The 19,125-nt window shown below is 39.3% G+C and overlaps 1 protein-coding gene across 3 annotated transcripts in view; it reads left to right on the top strand.

Annotated features, from left to right (window-relative positions):
- Window positions 1–19,125, top strand: part of LOC117973736 (bifunctional heparan sulfate N-deacetylase/N-sulfotransferase 1) — a 74,798-nt gene that overhangs the window by 38,570 nt on the left and 17,103 nt on the right. For all 3 annotated transcript variants that reach the window (XM_058996751.1, XM_058996752.1, XM_058996750.1), the window contains 5 exons: window positions 12,933–13,782; window positions 15,847–16,329; window positions 17,081–17,168; window positions 17,607–17,761; window positions 18,170–18,355. In XM_058996751.1, coding sequence (XP_058852734.1) covers window positions 13,273–13,782; window positions 15,847–16,329; window positions 17,081–17,168; window positions 17,607–17,761; window positions 18,170–18,355 — 1,422 coding nt within the window. In that variant the 5' untranslated portion in view covers window positions 12,933–13,272. The remainder of the gene's footprint in view (window positions 1–12,932; window positions 13,783–15,846; window positions 16,330–17,080; window positions 17,169–17,606; window positions 17,762–18,169; window positions 18,356–19,125) is intronic.

Genomic DNA, 19,125 nt, shown 5'->3' with positions numbered 1-19,125 from the left:
CTTTATATTAGACTACATATTGATAGGTGAAAACAAAACAAATGCAGAAGTTCAGAATGAAAGATATTTTAACCCAACATGTAAATATTTGAACATTAATTACATTGCATTTTTATTGCGCATACAATTCTGTGTGTGTGGGGAGGGCAGTACTGTACAGTAGGTCTTCATTATGTGACTCTTCTACAGTAAATTAATGGCACAATACTCAAGGGTCTTGTTTTTTTTTTTTTTTAAACTGGTTTACAGCAGTAAAACTATGGTAGTCTCCTTAGAACAAAAGAGGTGCAGATTGTTTGTTCTGTGCTGTCCCTTGAAGTTTGTGCATACTGTTTCATAGGGTTTTGCGTTTGTTTCACTTTGTTTCCTTGCTGTGATCAAAGATCTATGAGCAAACTATATTGGTTGAAGAATTTTAACCAGTATTATTCACAGATTTGCCACACTTTTCAGATTTACAGACCTGGGGCATTTTCGTCCTGTCTGTCACCAACTCACTTAAGTGTGCCCGAGCTGCCTCTCTCTCCTCTGTCCTAATTCTCCTCGACCTCTCTGCTGCCTTTGACACTGTTGGTCACTCTATTCTACTATCATCTCTTGCTGACCTGGGGATCTCTGGCACTGCTCTGGCCTGGTTCTCCTCCTACCTCTCCAACCGCACTTACCAGAACCTGGCGTGGAGCAACCTCCACACCTCACCCTCTCTTAACTGGAGTCCCCCAAGGGTCAGTCTTGGGTCCTCTCTCCTGTTCTCTCTCTACACCCGCTCCCTGGGCCCCCTCATCGCCTCCTATGGTTTCTCATACCATTTCTATGCTGATGATGCTCAGATTTTCCTCTCCTTCCCCACCTCTGACTCCACCATCTCCTCCCGTATCTCTACCTGTCTGTCTGCTATTTCCTCCTGGATGCACTCGCATCATCTCAAACTCAACCTCTCTAAATCTGACCTCCTTTTCTTTCCCTCCTCCTCCCCCTCCTCTGATCTCTCTATCTCTGTTCCTCTGGAATCCACCACACTCTCTCCCTCTTCCTCCGCTAAGAACCTTGGAGTCACCCTGGACCCCTGCCTCTCTTATTCCCAGCACATCTCCACTCTGGCACGCACTTGCCGATTCTTCCTGAGCAACATCCGAAGAATCCGACCCTTCCTCACCAACTATGCTACTCAGCTCCTGGTCCAGGCCCTGGTACTCTCCTGCCTAGACTACTGCAACTCCCTCCTGACTGGCCTCCCTGCGTCCGCCACCCGTCCGCTCCAGCTCATCCAGAACTCTGCTGCCCGCCTGGTGTTCTCTCTGCCTCACTTCGCCCACGCTACTCCACTACTCCGCTCGCTCCACTGGCTCCCGATCACCGCTCGCATCCAGTTCAAGACTCTTGTACTAGCCTACAGATGCCTTGACCAGACTGCACCCAGCTACCTCCAGACCCTCATCTCTCCCTACACCCCCACTCGACCTCTCCGCTCCGCCTGCACTAGAAGACTAGCTCTACCTCCGCTACGCTCCCCTGCCTCCAGAGCCCGCTCCTTCTCCACCCTTGCTCCGCAGTGGTGGAATGACCTTCCTACAGATGTCAGGACTGCCCAGTCCCTGACCACATTCCGGTGCCTCCTTAAGACTCACCTCTTCAAACAGCACCTGTAGAACTCCTCTGTTTGTATCCTGGGCCACTATCACCCTTCATGTAAATGTGCTTTATTTTGCTCTTCTCTGCCCCCTATTTTACTGCATTTAATCCTGTACTTCAGAATACTGTAATCTGCCAAGCGTTTAACCTGTAGTACTTTGTATTTAATCATATCCTGATGTAACTATCACTATTTAATCATATCCTGATGTAACTATCACTATTATCTGCTGTATTATTGAATTGTGGTTTGTCACACTTGTACTTTGCTTGAAAAAAAGTTATTGTATTTCTTGCTCTTATTGTATTACTTGTATTGTAACACTTGAAATGTATTTGCTTACGATTGTAAGTCGCCCTGGATAAGGGCGTCTGCTAAGAAATAAATAAATAATAATAATAAAGGTTGCTTGCTGTAATCTGCACTGCTGAAGACGAGGTTGATTCTTTTGCTGTAACTCTCGATGCTATACTGCAGGCAAGAGGTTTCCCTCTTGGGGTCTGAGAGATGATTCCAGGTGGTCCCTGAAAAAATCACAAAATTAGACTACTGTACTTCTACCTATCCCCACACTGTCAAACCACAGCAACACCAACGAATCAGCACAACAGCTCATTACCTGCAACGTCTACAACTATGAATACTTAAGAAGTATTTAGCATTAAATAGTTCCAGTTACAGTTAGTTTTTTTATAAGCATAATAATAATAATATTATATAATAATTTTAATTATATAATAATAGTAATAATTAGGAATTGGGATGGGAATTTTAAACATTTAAACGTATCCACTCTAAAGAAGTGTTTAAACGTTGAATAATATGCTAGCCGTATAACCGGTCACGTGACAAATTTCACTAAACGCATACTTTTTAATGTATTAGTTTTAGTAATTTCTCATCATATACAGCAGTCTGTCGCATCTCCAACTGCTGTGGTGTTCATACTGTAGTGGGCATGGTTCATACTGTAGTGGGCCCTGGATAAGGGCATCTGCTAAGAAATATATAATAATAATAAAATTGCATCTCTAAACAAATGAATGAGGAAAAGCCACGTTTGGAATTATTTTCAGGAACTGGACGAAAGAACCATGGTATGTAAATAATTGTGCCAAACAGAATTGCCGTACCACAAAAACACAAGTTCAATGCATCATCGTTTGAAATGAAAACATTGAGAATTACTGTGGATGGGGTAAAAGGCAAACATCCATAATAAACAGAACACTCTAGATGGCGACTGTGAATGCGTATAACAGGATTTTAAAAGGAAGTTTTTTTTTCAATATTAATTCAGAGAACGCTTAAGTGGTAAATTATGTATAGACTTTAATTTACCAGTACACTTTTACAGAAATTATTTGTTTAACACTATATATATATATATATATATATATATATCCTTGATATCTATAATTTGTCAGCAGAAGGGGATATTTAAAAAAAAAAAAAAGAAAAAAAAGAAAAAATTGATTTCCTGTTTGTGGCACCGATCCCAGAACAGTAGTTAATATAACAATGTATTGGAATCTGTGCATTTGATAGATTCTGTAACATGTAAATTAATTATTATTGGTTTGGCTTTGTTCTTTTGAATATAATTTGATATAAAATAAAAGTTTTAGTTTAGTTTCTCACTTTGTGCCCACAGGGCCAGCAAAGGGGCATGCCACTAGTGCAGTACAAATACAAAGATAGACATTTACTAAGATAAAATAATAATACAAATGCGTTTATAAAGACCAAATTATGATCCAGTGGTTAAAGTCCGGGGCTTGTAACCAGAAGGTCACTGGTTCAAATCCCACCTCTGCCACTGACTGACTCTCACTGTGTGACCTTGAACAAGTCACTTAACCTCCTTGTGCTCCAACCTGTGGATGAGATGTTAAATCAATGTCCTGTTGTAAGTGACTCTGCATATAATGCACAGTTCACAGCCTACCTCTGAAAAGCGCTTTGTGATGGTGGTCCACTATGAAAGGCGCTATATAAAAATAAATATATTATTATTATATTATAAGATCGTTACCTTAATTAAAAATGTGCACAGATGAATCTACCGCTTAATGTACCACTTAATCAACTAATGCCCATAAATTAATTGATCAAAAATTTGAATCGAGTTTAATTATATGCTGTGGTGTGTACGTGTGTGTGTTTTTTTTTGTAGTTAAGTCTTTGCAATGTTAAAACATTATTTGTTTATTTAGGAGTTCTTAGCTTGGGAAAATACTAACCAGGGCCTTCAATATACATCATAATGTAATATAAAGAGTGTGTGTGTGTGTGTGTATAGATATGGTTTAAACGCTGACACCTGCATAGCATTTAAACCTTCATAAAAATGTACCAAAAGCACATCCCTAACAATAATGATATCTAATCTGAAATACCAGTTCTTGTGTAGTTTCACATGTAAGTATTTATGTAATGGTTCCATGCTGTTTGGGGGAACCAATGCTTCAGCACCGTTAGAATCGCAGTGCTGCTGTGCTGATTAAATTCAGACTTCATACACAAGTCTTAACTCTCTGTAGTGCAGACAGTTGATCCAGAATATGCCACATGTTGTGGCTCTGCTGCTTTAGGTAAGGTTCAGTGTATTGAAAGCTAAAGGAAGATGAAAGTGTGGGGGAGAGACGGAGACGTTGGTGTTGGATGTGGAAGTTTTGAAAAACAGAGATAAGAACCAAGGTTTCTAAATGAGTGGTTGGCTGGAGTATGAAAGTCTAGAGGCTTCTGTAATCTGTAATGAGACTCTTCAAGAGGCCTGGCTTTACACTTGACTTTGTGAAACAGGAGCTATTGTAGATCCCGCTTATCAACCCAAGCAGCTACTAGAGGTAGCACAGCTTCCTCTGAAGAAATCAAAGAAAATGAAAAGATAGTTCAGCCTCTGTCTAAACTGAACGGAATGCAAGAGATATCCGCTTCTGAAAGAATCCAAAAATTGTTTAATTGAGAGGGGGTGGGTGGTAAAATTCAGGTCATTTTGTGGTTGGATTAATAAGCAGAAGCTATGGTTTAAAAAAAAGTATTGACCTAGCTTTTATCTTGTACCTTAGACTGTAATATAATTGGCAAGAACAATACAAATTCCTATTAATGGTGTAAAACCGAAAAATATCTGCATTATTTTGTTCCATGACAACATCCAGTCAACCCATTCTAGAGGAGTGGTAAATATGTGTTCTAACTGAAGGGTGGATCAATAAGTCATGTTGAATAAACCAGTGTGGCAGGAATCTAGCTCATGGTGAAAGTAAGGAGGAATGCTGAACCAAGAGAAATCAACGAGGAGGGGAATGGAAATCTTCTGAATGGAAAATGAAGTAACAACCACATACACAAACATGCTTACTCTATTTATTCTAAATAACCAAGCAATAATTTTAGGTACAAAAACAGAAATATACGTCTGTAAAGCCGTAAATATTTGCTAGCCTTTTTATTATGCGTGTTTCATATGAGGGGAAAAAAAAACGCAAACATTTTTGGCACGAAATCAAATTCCACTAACAATACATACTTCGTATATTGCAAAAGGTCGCCAACATTTCTGGAGCGAAATAGGTTTTATGGGTGTGAGTCACCAAATATTGTGGTCAAATATTTAATATAATAGTTTTCAAACAAATGGGATTACCAAAAGTGGTTGAAAATATAAGAATAATGATCGAATGACAAATAAATGCGTAATTGAACTGTAATCGATCAATTATATGGTAATTACAATTACACAGGTGTGCCAAAATTCAACGACAATTACAATTAGCCTGCATTGAAATTGCAATTCATTCGGAATTGCCCAATTACAATCGTAATTGAGCCCGAGTCTGCTGTAAATGTGGGAGGTAATTAAACAGAAAACTATATCTTTATGCTGGTGCAAATCTTTTTATCATTTTATAGAAGGGAGTTGTTTTGCTTTGTTTTTAATCATTAAGACAATAACTACAAATGCATGGCCTCCAATTTGCTTTCCAACAGATTAGACTTTTTGGTGTCTGTCAAGTCTACTTGTGTTTTAAATGTTTGTTTTTTTGGGGGTTTTTTTTGTAAATCAGCTGTTCCTATTTTTTATCAGTGTTAATGTGTTCATTTCATCTGACCATTTGTTAGTTCCTTTTATAGGTATTAGTAGACAATATGATAGAAAACAGGCATTGATTGGCCATTACATCACACACAGACAAATGCATTTATATTCCAGATAATCAACAGATAAACTGTTGTCTTTTCCATTTGTGGTGGGGGTGATGACGTTACTTCCTTATTACCAGCGATCATAAGAGTAATAAAAAAAATAAAAATAAAAAAACACTCTTAAGTGGTGGGCAGGGTGATACTAAACCCCTGTCAATCTCATTTCTCACTGCTCATCTCTGTAATGGAATATGGGCCTTTGTGTGGCTTTCTGTAACACTCAAAAGCCATGGTACTCAAAAGCCATGCTTTTTGTTTTAGTAGCTTAAAATTATACCAGTAGTCAATATAATAATAAAAGTAAAGTCCATGGTACATAAAGGGGGGGGGGGGAGGGAGGAGAGCGTGGCATTACAGTACTCTAAATTGCAGCTTGTAATGTACTGTACACTTTCACTCTACAAGGGTTAAAGTGTTGATTTATAAGAGGCACCACGTGTAAAACTGCTAACCTCAGTTTTAACCAAATGTCATAGCTTTGAAATACTTTGAACACTATAGAGTCCCTGTAGGCCAAAAATAAAACTCTGATGTTACAAACAGTGGGCTCTAAGTAGGAAAAGAACCTGACCTTTTAAAACTGGAGTGGACTTCCTTAGTCCCTCTAGTTTTACAGCGCGGCCCACAGTCTTTTTTTTTTTTACTCTCAAAATAGAAACATTATTAGCCTGTAACACTGGCAGTAATACAGTAAAAAGCCCACACTCGCACAAATAAATCAGTTTTGTCTGAGTCATATTATGCCTAATCTAATGAGATCTAATAAAACTAAATGCTACAGTGCTGTATCTGTATAAATAATGGATATGCTTGTGTTCTTTATGCTCAAGGAGCAGTTGGTGGAATTTTGATGGGGATAATGTATGAATCACAGATAGATATCTACCTCTCTCTCTAATATCTATATATATATATATATATATATATAGATATATATAATGTATATGTATATGTATATGTATATGGATATACAGTGCCTTGCAAAAGTATTCAGACCCCTGACCAATTCTCGCATATTACTGAATTACAAATGGTACATTGACATTTCGGTCTGTTTGATATTTTATTTTAAAACACTGAAACTCAAAATCAGTTATTGTAAGGTGACATTGGTTTTATGTTGGGCAATATTTTTAAGAAAAATAAAAAACTGAAATATCTTGCTTGCATAAGTATTCAACCCCCACACATTAATATTTGGTAGAGCCACCTTTCGCTGCAATAACAGCTTTAAGTCTTTTGGGGTAAGTATGTACCAGCTTTGCACACAGTGTCGGAGTGATTTTGGCCCATTCTTGGCAGATTTGCTCCAGGTTGTTCGGGTTGGTTGGACGACGCTTGTGGACTGCAATTTTCAAATAGTGCCACAGATTCTCAATGGGATTGAGATCAGGACTTTGGGCCACTGTAGGACATTCACCTTTTTGTTCTTGAGCCACTCCAATGTTGCTTTGGTCTTGTGCTTGGGATCATTGTCCTGCTGAAAGGTGAATTTCCTTCCAAGCTTCAGTTTTTTAGCGGACTGAAGCAGGTTCTCTTGCAGTGTTTCCCTGTATTTTGCTCCATCCATTCTTCAATTTTAACAAGATGCCCAGTCCCTGCTGATGAGAAGCATCCCCACAGGATGATGCTGCCACCACCATACTTCACTGTAGGGATGGTGTGTCTTGAGGCATGGGCAGTGTTAGGTTTGCGCCACACATAGCACTTTGAGTTTTGGCCAAAAAGCTCTATCTTGGTCTCATCTGACCACAAAACCTTTTCCCACATCGCAGCTGGGTCACTCTCATGCTTTCTGGCAAACTCCAGACGTGCTTTCAGATGGTACTTTTTGAGTAACGGCTTCTTTTCTTGCCACCCTCCCATACAGGCCAGTGTTATGCAGAGCTCTTGATATGGTTGACTGGTGCACCATTACTCCACTCCCAGCCACTGAACTCTGTAGCTCCTTCAAAGTTATTGTTGGCCTCTCTGTGGCTTCTCTCACAAGTCTCCTCCTTGTTTGAGCGCTGAGTTTTGAGGGACGCCTTTTCTTGGCAGTGCCTGGGTGGTGTGATGCAGCTTCCACTTCCTGATTTATTGACCTAACTGTGCTCACTGGGATATCGAAACACTTGGATATTATTTTGTACCCTTTCCCTAATCTATGCATTTGTATTACTTTATCTCTAACTTCTGTAGAATGCTCTTTGGTCTTCATTTTCCTTCAGATTCACAGCCTGACCAATGATCCTTCAACAGTGGGGTTTTTATCCAGAAAAATGTGACAGCAACTTTAATGGTTCACAGGTGGAGGCCAATGATAAGGTAATTGTGTCCTCGTTAGGGCAATTTCTTTCATCGGTGTAAACTGGGAGCTTCCACAGCACAGGGGTTGAATACTTATCCAAGCAAGATATTTCAGTTTTTTATTTTTCTTAAAAATATTTCCCAACATAAAACCAATGTCACCTTACAATAATTGATTTTGAGTTTCAGTGTTTTAAAATAAAATATCAAACAGAACGAAATTTCAATGTACCATTTGTAATTCAGTAATATGAGAGAATTGGCTAGATTTGCCATTCAAAAAAAAGGCATAATACTGCAGTGGTGACGTCAAAGTGGTATATTTGTCTAGAAGATTATACTTGACCCATATTTGACTCGACAACACCCACAATTCGTGGTTTTTTGGCAATTTTAACAAATCTGTCTCTGTGAAGATTTACAATAATCCTCCACCAACGGCAGCACCAACCAAGCGAACGTGACAAATAATCTTCGACAGCGACTAAAATATAAAATAAAAAGCATACCCCATTGAAACACCTTTTCCATAAAAATACGTTATTTTTTGCAGTTCATTATCTACCCAGTTTAATTCACCGTTCCTGAAATATCAAAAAGAAAATTATATTTAAGATTCTTTAATATTAATTTGTTATTATTCATTAAATTCACTTGCAATTTGAACCTTAACACCCATTTATTTATTTATTTATTTTAATCACAGATAATATCCATGTATTATAAAAAATAATAGATGTGCTTCAGTGAGTTAAAGGAAAATAATACCATCTCTGGTTTCTGTGACAGTTTATAAACTCGACCTAACGGTCTCGTAGTTTATGACGTCACATAAACCCTAGATGGAATTATTTTCCTCTAACTCACTGAAGCCCATCCATCCATCCATCCATCCCAGATGTAACTATCAACACTGTTATCTGCTCTTGAACTGCCCTGATATCAAATCGTTCTGAAGTCATTGTATTTTGTATCTTGCTTTTAATTGTACTGTAATTCTTGATATGTATTTTTTGTATACAACTGTAAGTCGCCCTGGGTAAGGGTGCCTCCTAAGAAATAAATAATATAATATACTGTATATGTATGTATGTATGTATGTATGTATGTATTTGCCTTGGCTCTGACCCAACACGTCTTATGATTTGACTTGATAGAAGTCATCAGCATGTTCAGGGGATGCTACATTTCTAGAATACCATTCCCTTCAAGCTGTGTGAACCTAACCATTTTAATGATGGCCTTTGAGGGCGCTGTATGGATCAGCCTGTGCCTACACAATGGTGAAATTCCATTTTGTACAGTAACTGCCTGAACTAAAAAAAAAAAAAAAGTTCAACAAATAATGTGCAAAGAATTAAAAAAATAACCCATGCCCCAATTGTGAAAGTGCAGCTTTAGAGTTTAGCAGTCATCTGCTAAGAACGAGACTGGAGTGTTGAGCTGTTTTCTGTCTTTCGTTAATAAAGAGAATTAGAAAATGAAAGCAAAGAGTTTGTAGCTGTGCCAGTTTTTAAAATGCTTAAAAAACCAAAAAGAGATTCCCAGCAGTGATCTCATATAGAATTGGAATATAAACATTCGGGCGTTTTCAAATTAATGAATACATACATTGCAGCCAAACAAAAAAACGAGTACTGCCTTCTGGAAGATATTAGAGCTTTGTACTTTCAGTAAAAGGAAGAGGAGAAAAGATTGCTTTTCTGGAACCTGCTGCTTTGGGCACCCTGCTGTTTTATAATCCAGATTGACTGTAACCCATAGAGCAAATTACTTCAAATCTTTCCTAAGCAATCCGAGGAAACCTTTATAGCTGATTAGCAATTCACAGTCCATTGAGGAGCAGTTGGCTGTGGTAGTGCTTCATTTGCATCCTATTTGGAGTGCCAGTCTCTCTTCGGCTTCTTAATTTGCATCCTATAAAATATGAAGTGTTTTTTTTTTTTTTTTTTTTCTTTTAAACAAAGTACTGAAACAGTAAGAGATCACTGTATATTGTTTTATTTTTAATTTAGTAATGCGAGTCTGATTTGCTGTGAAGTTTGCATAATAATAAATAACAAATAAATAATATCAGCAATATTAACAAATGTAAGCACTTTAGTGAGCGTTTCTGTAGTGTCAAGTCGTAAGTTATTACATCTACTACACTGCTGTAATAGTACACACTTTACTACTGTATTTTCACAAGTATTTCACAACTTTCACTGTTATTAATTAGCATTATTTTTCAATGCCGTTACCATATTTTACTCGACTGTTATCCCTGTGACATTGCAGTGACCAAACTGTAAACAAAATGTGGCATCTCAGTTGCGTAACGGCTGCTCCTGTAAACCTTGTGTTAATATTTACCTAGTTATAGGCCTACAACGTGTTTTGTATTTTGCCATCCAAACAGTCTGTCACAACAGGCCAATACAGAGTGTTTTAAATAGTACTATTGTTAGCCTTGGCCCTTGGTACTGCCCCAGCCCATTATCATCTTGTGTTTAGCTCTGAGGAGCCTGGGGGTACAAGCCCCCAGGAGGCACTGCCAGTCTCTTATCTCAAACACACCAGACACTTACCCACTGTTCCCAACCCCTCCCCTGCAATAGACAGACAGTTGCCTCCTCAGCTGAAACATCGATAATCCACTTACACATAGCATGGGGCAAGGAGGCCATGCAGGTTCTCCATGTGGGGCAGATTAGTGCTTTTAAAGAAGGTGGATTTGATGTTAGACAATGGCCGGTGTGAATGCTTGCCTCTCATTGGCTTGTAACCATCCCCATACTGCATAGTATTAGGCCTAAATCCCTGCCTGGCTAGCCATATAGCAGGCAGGGGCCTGTCTGTGTGTCGGCTGCATCACTGTTTACCAGCGATTTTTTATCACGCTGTCTGACAAGGGGGTTTTATTTTCTATCTTTATCTAACATAACCTGAAGATGTTCAGTAATGCACTGTAGGCTGCTGTACTTCACAAAGCATTGTCATGAAAACCAAAGGGCTATTAAAGTAATGATTACAGAGTGACAACGTCTTTCTTATTTTTGGCGGGCGATTCTTACAAAAGGGCCAAGAAGGCAGGGATGTTCGTTGCGGCCAAGATTCTATCCTGAAAGCTCCTGTAGAGTTTCTTCTGGCTTTGTTTCACTTGATCTCTTTTTCCGCTTTCCCTATACCCCACCAATTCCTTGGGATATTAGATACCTCTTATTGGCTGTAACAAACTCCACTGACAAGAATTCAGGAGGATACCGTTTCATTTATTTTACTCTTCTGTTGAAGTAATTAAATTATATTTCAAACAAAATGTCTTCTCAACATCTAACTTTAACATTGTACAATCTAACAAACCCAGACCCAGTTGCTGTTTTGTACAAATACAGCCTACAGTTGCTGTTTTGTACATATTGTGATAGTCCTTAATGAAGTCACTATGTGATGCTAGATGCAGCTTGCCACTCCCACACAATAAGGTTGGTTTTGCATAATTTAGTTCTCATGGTAAGTGGTAACGCAACACTAAAGTCATGGTGCAATATGCATTCTAATGCATCTCATGCTTGGTTTGCAGGCAAGTGTGTCGAGGCCTTGAGTACAGTACACTGTTCTTAAAGGTCTGGAATCTGGAGGAGATTTGGTATTACTTGGGCTAATTTACCATTCCAGTTGAAATAATCGAAGACCATGAGTTTGAAATTTGTTCTCATTCTCAAGGAGTTAAGCTAATAAAAAGTATGTTTGTCCGGGTAGGTAGTACTGTAGGTTGGGTTTGAATAGCTAAACGCAGACATGTACTTCAGACTGTTTCAAGGATTTATATCTGTATAGAGCATTTAGTGGGGCACCGTGAACACCTCAGTCCTAAGCTGAAGTTCACCCCAGCCTGCCATCCAGTCTTGGCCCATCCACAAAGAAGACATTGTCAGAGTGTAATGTTTTTATGTGGTGCATTTGTGATGTGGACTGAAGGTCAAAGCTGTCTGTATCTAACTTGTGATTTTAAGCTGTGTTTGATCCCAGACTTTTTCATGTGAAAACCTAGTACATCACATTATGTGCTATGAAACCTAACTTAAAACAATTCATAAAATAGAGGTGTGTTCCTCCAAACGAAGCAACACCGATGTGTGTGCTGAAAATTCTTTCCATTCTCCCCACTCTACTGCATTTGATGAACAAATCCTCTGCTAAAATTTCCTTAAAGGGCACATAAGGACCTTTTTATTTTATTGTTACATGTTCCCATGTGTTGCTATGACTGTTTACGTAAGGTGTGTGTATTTTATTTATTTATTTATTTGCATTTTGACCACTTCTTTTTTTAAACTTTTAAAATGCATTCCCTGCCTCAGATGGCTTTGCCTGGACAGCTCAGAACTACAGTTCCCATCATCCTCCTGCTCACATATGTAACTGAGAGGATGATGGGAAATGTAGTTCTGAGAGGTCCATGCGGGTACATGGGAAGCCATCTTGAGGCAGGGAATGCAATTTAAAAGTTGAAAAAAGTAGTCCAAATGTAACAAAACAAAAAAAATAATTAAAACAATACACACACCTTCTGTAAACAGTTGTAGCAACACATGGGAACATGTAACACAATAAAATAAAAAGGTCCTTGCGTGCCCTTTTGTCTTTCTGCAAATGCAGTACTGTACATCTTATTAATAACTCTTGACTTTCTTTCAAAACCAAAGCTGTAGGTAGAGCAAGGAGAGTAAAAAAATAAAAATAAAAATGTAAATTTAAAATTAAACAATCTGCCAAAAGATCTCATCAATATTTATTTCTTCTTTTGTTTTAGGTCACCGAGAAGTTTGTAGGGAAATGCCTAGGCAATGATCTGCAGTGATAGCACCAAGTTTGTGTCTCCTCCTGAAGTCTGCACCTTGCTTCAGCAGCTACAAGCAAATAACCACCCAACAAACTCTTCTACAAAATCTGCAAGGAAATCCAGAACTTAGGGGGGGAAATACAAAACGAAAACCGCTCAAGCGGATGATTGGGTGCTCCGACGCAAAACCCACAACTTGTCTGCAATGGTGACATGAAAAGGCCCGGTGTGCTGAATTTCCGAATTTTTAACAGTTGTTTTTATTGAGTTCATTTTTTAAAAGACGTGGCTTTCTCGAAGGAAAAAAAAAATGCATTTGTGCGGGAGAGCGCGGCGGGCTTTTCGACAGCCCACACTGCAGATGAGCCTGCTGCTGCTCTTCGCCTTCTGCATGGTTAGCGTCTTCATCTCCGCCTACTTCCTGTACGGCGTGAAGCGGGAGTTGGAGCCAGCCGGAGACGTGCCGGCCCCGGACTGCGATGACCCCAAGGTGACCCCATCACGCTTGCTCCCCCTCAAGACCCTCAAGCAAGTGGACTCCTCTCGGACAGATCCTGTGGTGTTGGTGTTTGTGGAGAGCCTGTACTCCCAGCTGGGCCAGGAGATTGTGGCTATCCTCGAGTCCAGCAGGTTTAAATACCAGACAGAGATTGCGCCTGGAAAGGGCGACATGCCTACCCTCACAGACACAGACAGAGGCAGATTTGCCCTCATCATATACGAAAACATCCTCAAGTACGTGAACCTGGATGCCTGGAACAGAGAACTACTGGACAAGTACTGTGTGGAGTATGGTGTTGGAATCATTGGCTTCTTTAAGGTATGGTGTAGCATTGTGTACTACACTAGTGTTCAGGGATCTACAGGTAGCACTGAATAGCATGTCTGTATTCAATTCTGTTGAGTGAATCTTGAGTTTATTGAAATCCAGCGATGGAATGGTAGGGTTGAAATGCAAATGACACAGTGTTGCTTAGCAGCTGCAGAGCTTGATCTCTGAATTCAGTTATTTACTTTAGGTTAGAACTGTAGGTGACTGTAGGTGCTTTTTGTCCATACATTGTACATGAGGTGAATAACACCAGAACTCCACGGACATTCATGATATATCATCTCTATACCTGATTTCTACAGTAGGATCTGTACTGAAATTACAATTACATGAGTAATTCACATAATAACTAGTGAGGCTGTTGAAAATGCCATGCTTTTTTATTCAATGTTTTCGATTGCCTGAGAACCACTGTGTTTTTAACATTTTAAACGCAGCCGTTTCCCTTCTTTCCCACACTTTCTGTGCTGCTTGTAAGCCCCCCCCTTTCTGCCCAGTTAAAGCCCCCCTTCACTTTTCATTTTGAAGTGGATCTTGAATAATGGAGTTGAAACTACAAGACTAAAGTCAAGTAGATACTCATTGGGATTATGTGGAAGGCATTTGTTGAAATGATTAACATTATGTGCTGCAAGGATAATGGGTAGGTTGGCTCCCTTTTTGTCTACACACATTTAAAAATAGAAAATTGATACTTCAAATGATATCATCTCCTTGTGTATTTTTAAAAGAGATGAAAAAAATACGGATTCTTGAAACTCGACATCAGAATACGATAAGTTCAAATACCATATTCAGTTTGTCGAAGGTTGCTCAGTAAAGAATAGTTTGCTAGAAATGCAATTACATTTCATTCCACAAAAAGTGTCCTGTTTGCATAGCTGTTTGTGTCTTTACTGTATATACGACTGCCATGTGATTCCACTCCCAAATGGCTGTCCACTAGAGATGGGAATTTCAAATAGTTTCCTATTCGAATACACGGGGGCCAACATTTTCGTGTATTCGAATACCTGAAATAAAGAATAAAAGGCAAATACGTATGTGTACTACAGCAGACTACAGCATAAAAAGCGTGAGCCGCTAAAGTTCACGCTTCAGAGGAGCTGGCCGGGTTCAAGAAGTGTACAAACAATGGCCAATGCAAGATTTATTTGTTCAAGTTATTCAATAACCTGTAAATAATTAAAAATAAGGAGCATACCTGGTTGTACTTTTAATGGTCAGTGCAAATGTTGACGTTACTCCATCCATTCACAGAAAGTCAGTGTTTTACGTTTGTACTGCAGTCCACAGATTAAAAAAAAAAAAAAAAAAAAAACTACTTCCACGCTGTTTTCCCAGTCATTGCAGTGGTCTGTTTAACTTTTAGGCTAGTCTTTATATTCAACATAAAGCTAAATTAGCATTCTAATTTCAAAATTACTAAAGTTAGGCTTCCTTTTTAGCACTTCCTATATCCATTTGTTTACAAATTTAAAGCTAGCTGGTGCGGTGCTTCTGGAAGCTGTTTCACGACTGCCTATTTTGCTGTTACAAGCATTGCATGATTAATTAGGGTCCTTACGTTTAATGTGCCAATCTCATTCACATGAACACACAGGGTTCAACACTGATTCTGAACACTTGTCAAGCGTCGGCATTTAAAAAAGACACTTCTACTAGTAGCTAATAGAAGTCTTTATTCGACTGCACTGACCCATCCCTACTATCCACACAGCTGCAGGGTGGAGTTGAAGTGTGTTTCCCTCTTTCCCCCAGTTAAAATGGTTTTTTTTTAGTACATATAGTTTTAGGTTAAGCTTTGTGATTTGCCCATCTGGTAGAAATCTGGCTGCTGGACAGATGATCTGCTATAAAAAATAAAAAATAAGTACTGTGTGTTTTATAGCACTGTTTTTTGTATTTGAATATGCAAATTAATTTGGTCCTCCTTGTGCACTGTCCGTTTTCATTAGTCCTTGAGAGAGAGAGAGAAACTGTTCAAGAATGAATGCATGTAAAAGTTTAATTCTAGACTGTTGCACGATTTTTATTATTTTTTAATTTAAGGCAAACGAGAACAGTTTGCTGAGTGCCCAGCTGAAAGGTTTCCCACTGTTTCTGCACTCGAACCTGGGGCTGAAGGACTGCAGCGTGAACCCCAAGTCCCCGCTGCTGTACATCACCAAGGCCAACGAGGTGGAGCGGGGGATCCTTCCGGGTGACGACTGGACCGTCTTTCAGTCCAACCACTCCACCTACGAGCCAGTACTGCTGGCCAAAACCAAGTCTGCGGAGAGCATCCCCCAGCTGGGTGTGAGCGCGGCGCTGCACACCTCCGTGGTGCAGGACCTGGGCCTCCACGACGGCATCCAGCGCGTCCTCTTCGGGAACAACCTCAACTTCTGGCTGCACAAGCTGGTCTTCGTGGATGCTGTGTCCTTCCTGACGGGCAAGAGGCTGTCTCTGTCCCTCGACCGCTACATCCTCGTCGACATCGATGACATCTTCGTAGGCAAGGAGGGCACGCGCATGAAGGTCGAAGACGTCAAGGTCATGGGCTTTTCAGTTCAGTGCTAAATTGTCTGCTCTTCGTAAAATTAAGTTCATGTTATTGAAAGACTGATTTTTAGTAACTGTGGGCCTTGTTCTCAAAACTTGATGAGTTATTTAATAAATACATTGAATAAAAAACAGTTTGATATTCATGAAAAGGTTGTAGGCTGCTGTTGGCATCTTTTGCTACCTTCAACTCTTTCAACACTGCATACCTCTAAAGAGGATTAGACAAAATAACTCTAGGCTGCTTGAGTAAAGTACTGCAAGATTAGTATTAATCAGGTTTTGTGAAAACTGACATGAAAATATTTGATTTATCGTAGGGTTGACTTTTTACAAAGCTTCTACTTGGTGTTGAAAGAGTTTGAATTAAAGTTTTGTGAATGCGGCCCTGCATATGATTTTTAACATGAAAGAAAAACTGCAAAACGCATACAAATGCTACCTCCAGAACTTCATACTTTCATATGATTTCAAAATGTTCTGTGTCACTTACGGTTTTATTAATTTTTTTTATTATTATTTTTTAATTTAAATGTGCAGCTGACTTAACAATGAAAACAAAATACTGCAGATTGTACAGATGTTTTAAACAAAGTTCTGGCCCTTTAATGTGGTTAAACGAGTGTAAATGTTGAAATGTCCTGTCTTGCTGGAGTAGCGCTGACACCTTGAGCAGTGAATCTGCAGCCGCAGTGTCTCGAGTGATTAACACCTGGTGTGCATGTCTCTTCGGGGTGTCTAGGCTCTGCTGGAGACTCAGAATGATCTTCGAGCCCATGTTCCAAATTTCACTTTCAATCTGGGATTCTCGGGGAAATTCTTTCACACAGGTAATTTTAAATTAAAATAAAACAAATTACCTAAGGGATAATGTGTAATGAAGTCTATGCAAACTGTATTTAATAATCTAAATTCACAACACTGTGTGTATCACAATATGTAGGTCAAGATACGATATGATGTATAATAAGATACAGAGATCGTTAGAAGTACATAGAGCTGAGAATTATTCCAGTCAATCTTGCCTGTCATTTCGTTCCTGTGTAGAAGGTAAACACATTATGGAAATCTGATCGCTCCTTCCTGATATTGCTGTGTCCCCCGTGCCATAAGAAGTATCATGATTTATCAGTACACAATGCATCGTTACACCCTTATTGATTAATGAACGAAGCAGAATTGATGGAAGGATTAGAAGTGATTGGATTGTGCCAAGTGGAATGGGAGAAGCTGGGATGAGCAGTTTTTGTTCTCTGATGTATTTAAAGGTACAGATGAGGAGGATCAGGGGGATGACCTGTTGCTGTCATACGTGGAGGAGTTCTGGTGGTTCCCTCACATGTGGAGCCATATGCAGCCACATCTTTTCCACAACCAAACTGTACTGGCAGAACAGATGATGCTCAACAGAAAATTTGCAACTGTAAGTAAGGGTTATAGTATATAGTAGTAACCTTGTGCTAAGCTGTTAAACGCTTCAATTTTTAGTTAGTTTTCTGTACCTTTAATCACCTTTATTATAACCTTCTGTATGCAGCAGTACTATGAAAATATATATGTATATATGTGTGTGTATATATGTATGTGTGTCTGTATATAGAATACGTTCAAACAGTGGCAGTATTCAGATCCTTTGGTGTTAAGATCAATTGAACAGACCCCCTATGTCTTCTGAATCAATTATATTTTATCGTACATGCAGTTTGCTTGGCGGGGAATATGGGTGTTGCTTTCGGACCTATGCAGTACCATGTGATTTGTAAGACATAATGATATCCTGCTTTTAAGAAAAGTAGAGTATCTATTGTGATGCTACATTGTGTTTTTTTAGGAACATGGCATTCCTACCAACATGGGCTATGCAGTTGCCCCCCACCACTCTGGAGTGTACCCTGTGCATGTTCAGCTGTACGAAGCCTGGAAGAATGTGTGGGGCATCAAGGTGACCAGCACAGAGGAGTACCCTCATCTGAAGCCTGCCCGCTATCGAAGGGGCTTCATACACTCCGGGATCAGTGTAAGGGTGCACCGCTCTCTGTATTTGTCTCCTCTTTTTTCACATTAGGCATGCCGAGTCTCAGCTGGTTTATGCAGCTGGCAGCTTTCATCAGCTTTGCTGCAGGAGCAATGTGGACTGGTAACTCTAGTCCCAATGTTGGATGAACCTACGTACAGCACCAGCTGCCCACCCCAAATTACTGTGTGGGGAAATGTGATATTCACATGGAGTTCGCCAACCCTTGTATCGTAATTTATGATGTTGTGTGTTTTTTTTTTTTATAATATAATTGTTTTAAAAAGATTTTTTTCATGAATTTGATCTCCACAAGTGTACTAACCAAGCAAACTGTTTTGAGAAAAAAAAAAATCTCTAATCATAGAATTTGGCACCTGAACCTAGTTGCTGAAGTAACACCCATTTAGCCTTGATCCTGTTTTATTTCAGTTGACTAATATTACCAAGGTTACACAGCAGTAGTTGACCTAGTTTTTATAAGAAGCCTCAGTATTATCTAGTTTAACAGGTGGGAATCCCACACAGGATCTCTTGAAATATGGTCTAACCAGTATGATCAACTGATTTGCAATAATGTAACAGATAATGTTACCTTCATGGGAATATACCATGGCCCAACTGAAAATATTGGATTTATTTCACAAGCCATGACTTCACGCGTGGTGCAGTGTGTGTGTGCGTGCGTTTCAGTAGTGGTCAAACAGAGGGAGACCCTGAGAGTTAAAGACAGATCTGAAGACACGGGTGTTACCTTACAAAAAAAAAACTGT

Source organism: Acipenser ruthenus, chromosome 23 (genome assembly GCF_902713425.1).
Source record: "Acipenser ruthenus chromosome 23, fAciRut3.2 maternal haplotype, whole genome shotgun sequence".
NCBI lineage: Eukaryota > Metazoa > Chordata > Actinopteri > Acipenseriformes > Acipenseridae > Acipenser > Acipenser ruthenus.
The sequence above is the reverse complement of the archived record's forward strand: the minus strand, read 5'-3'. Positions and strand labels throughout refer to the sequence as shown.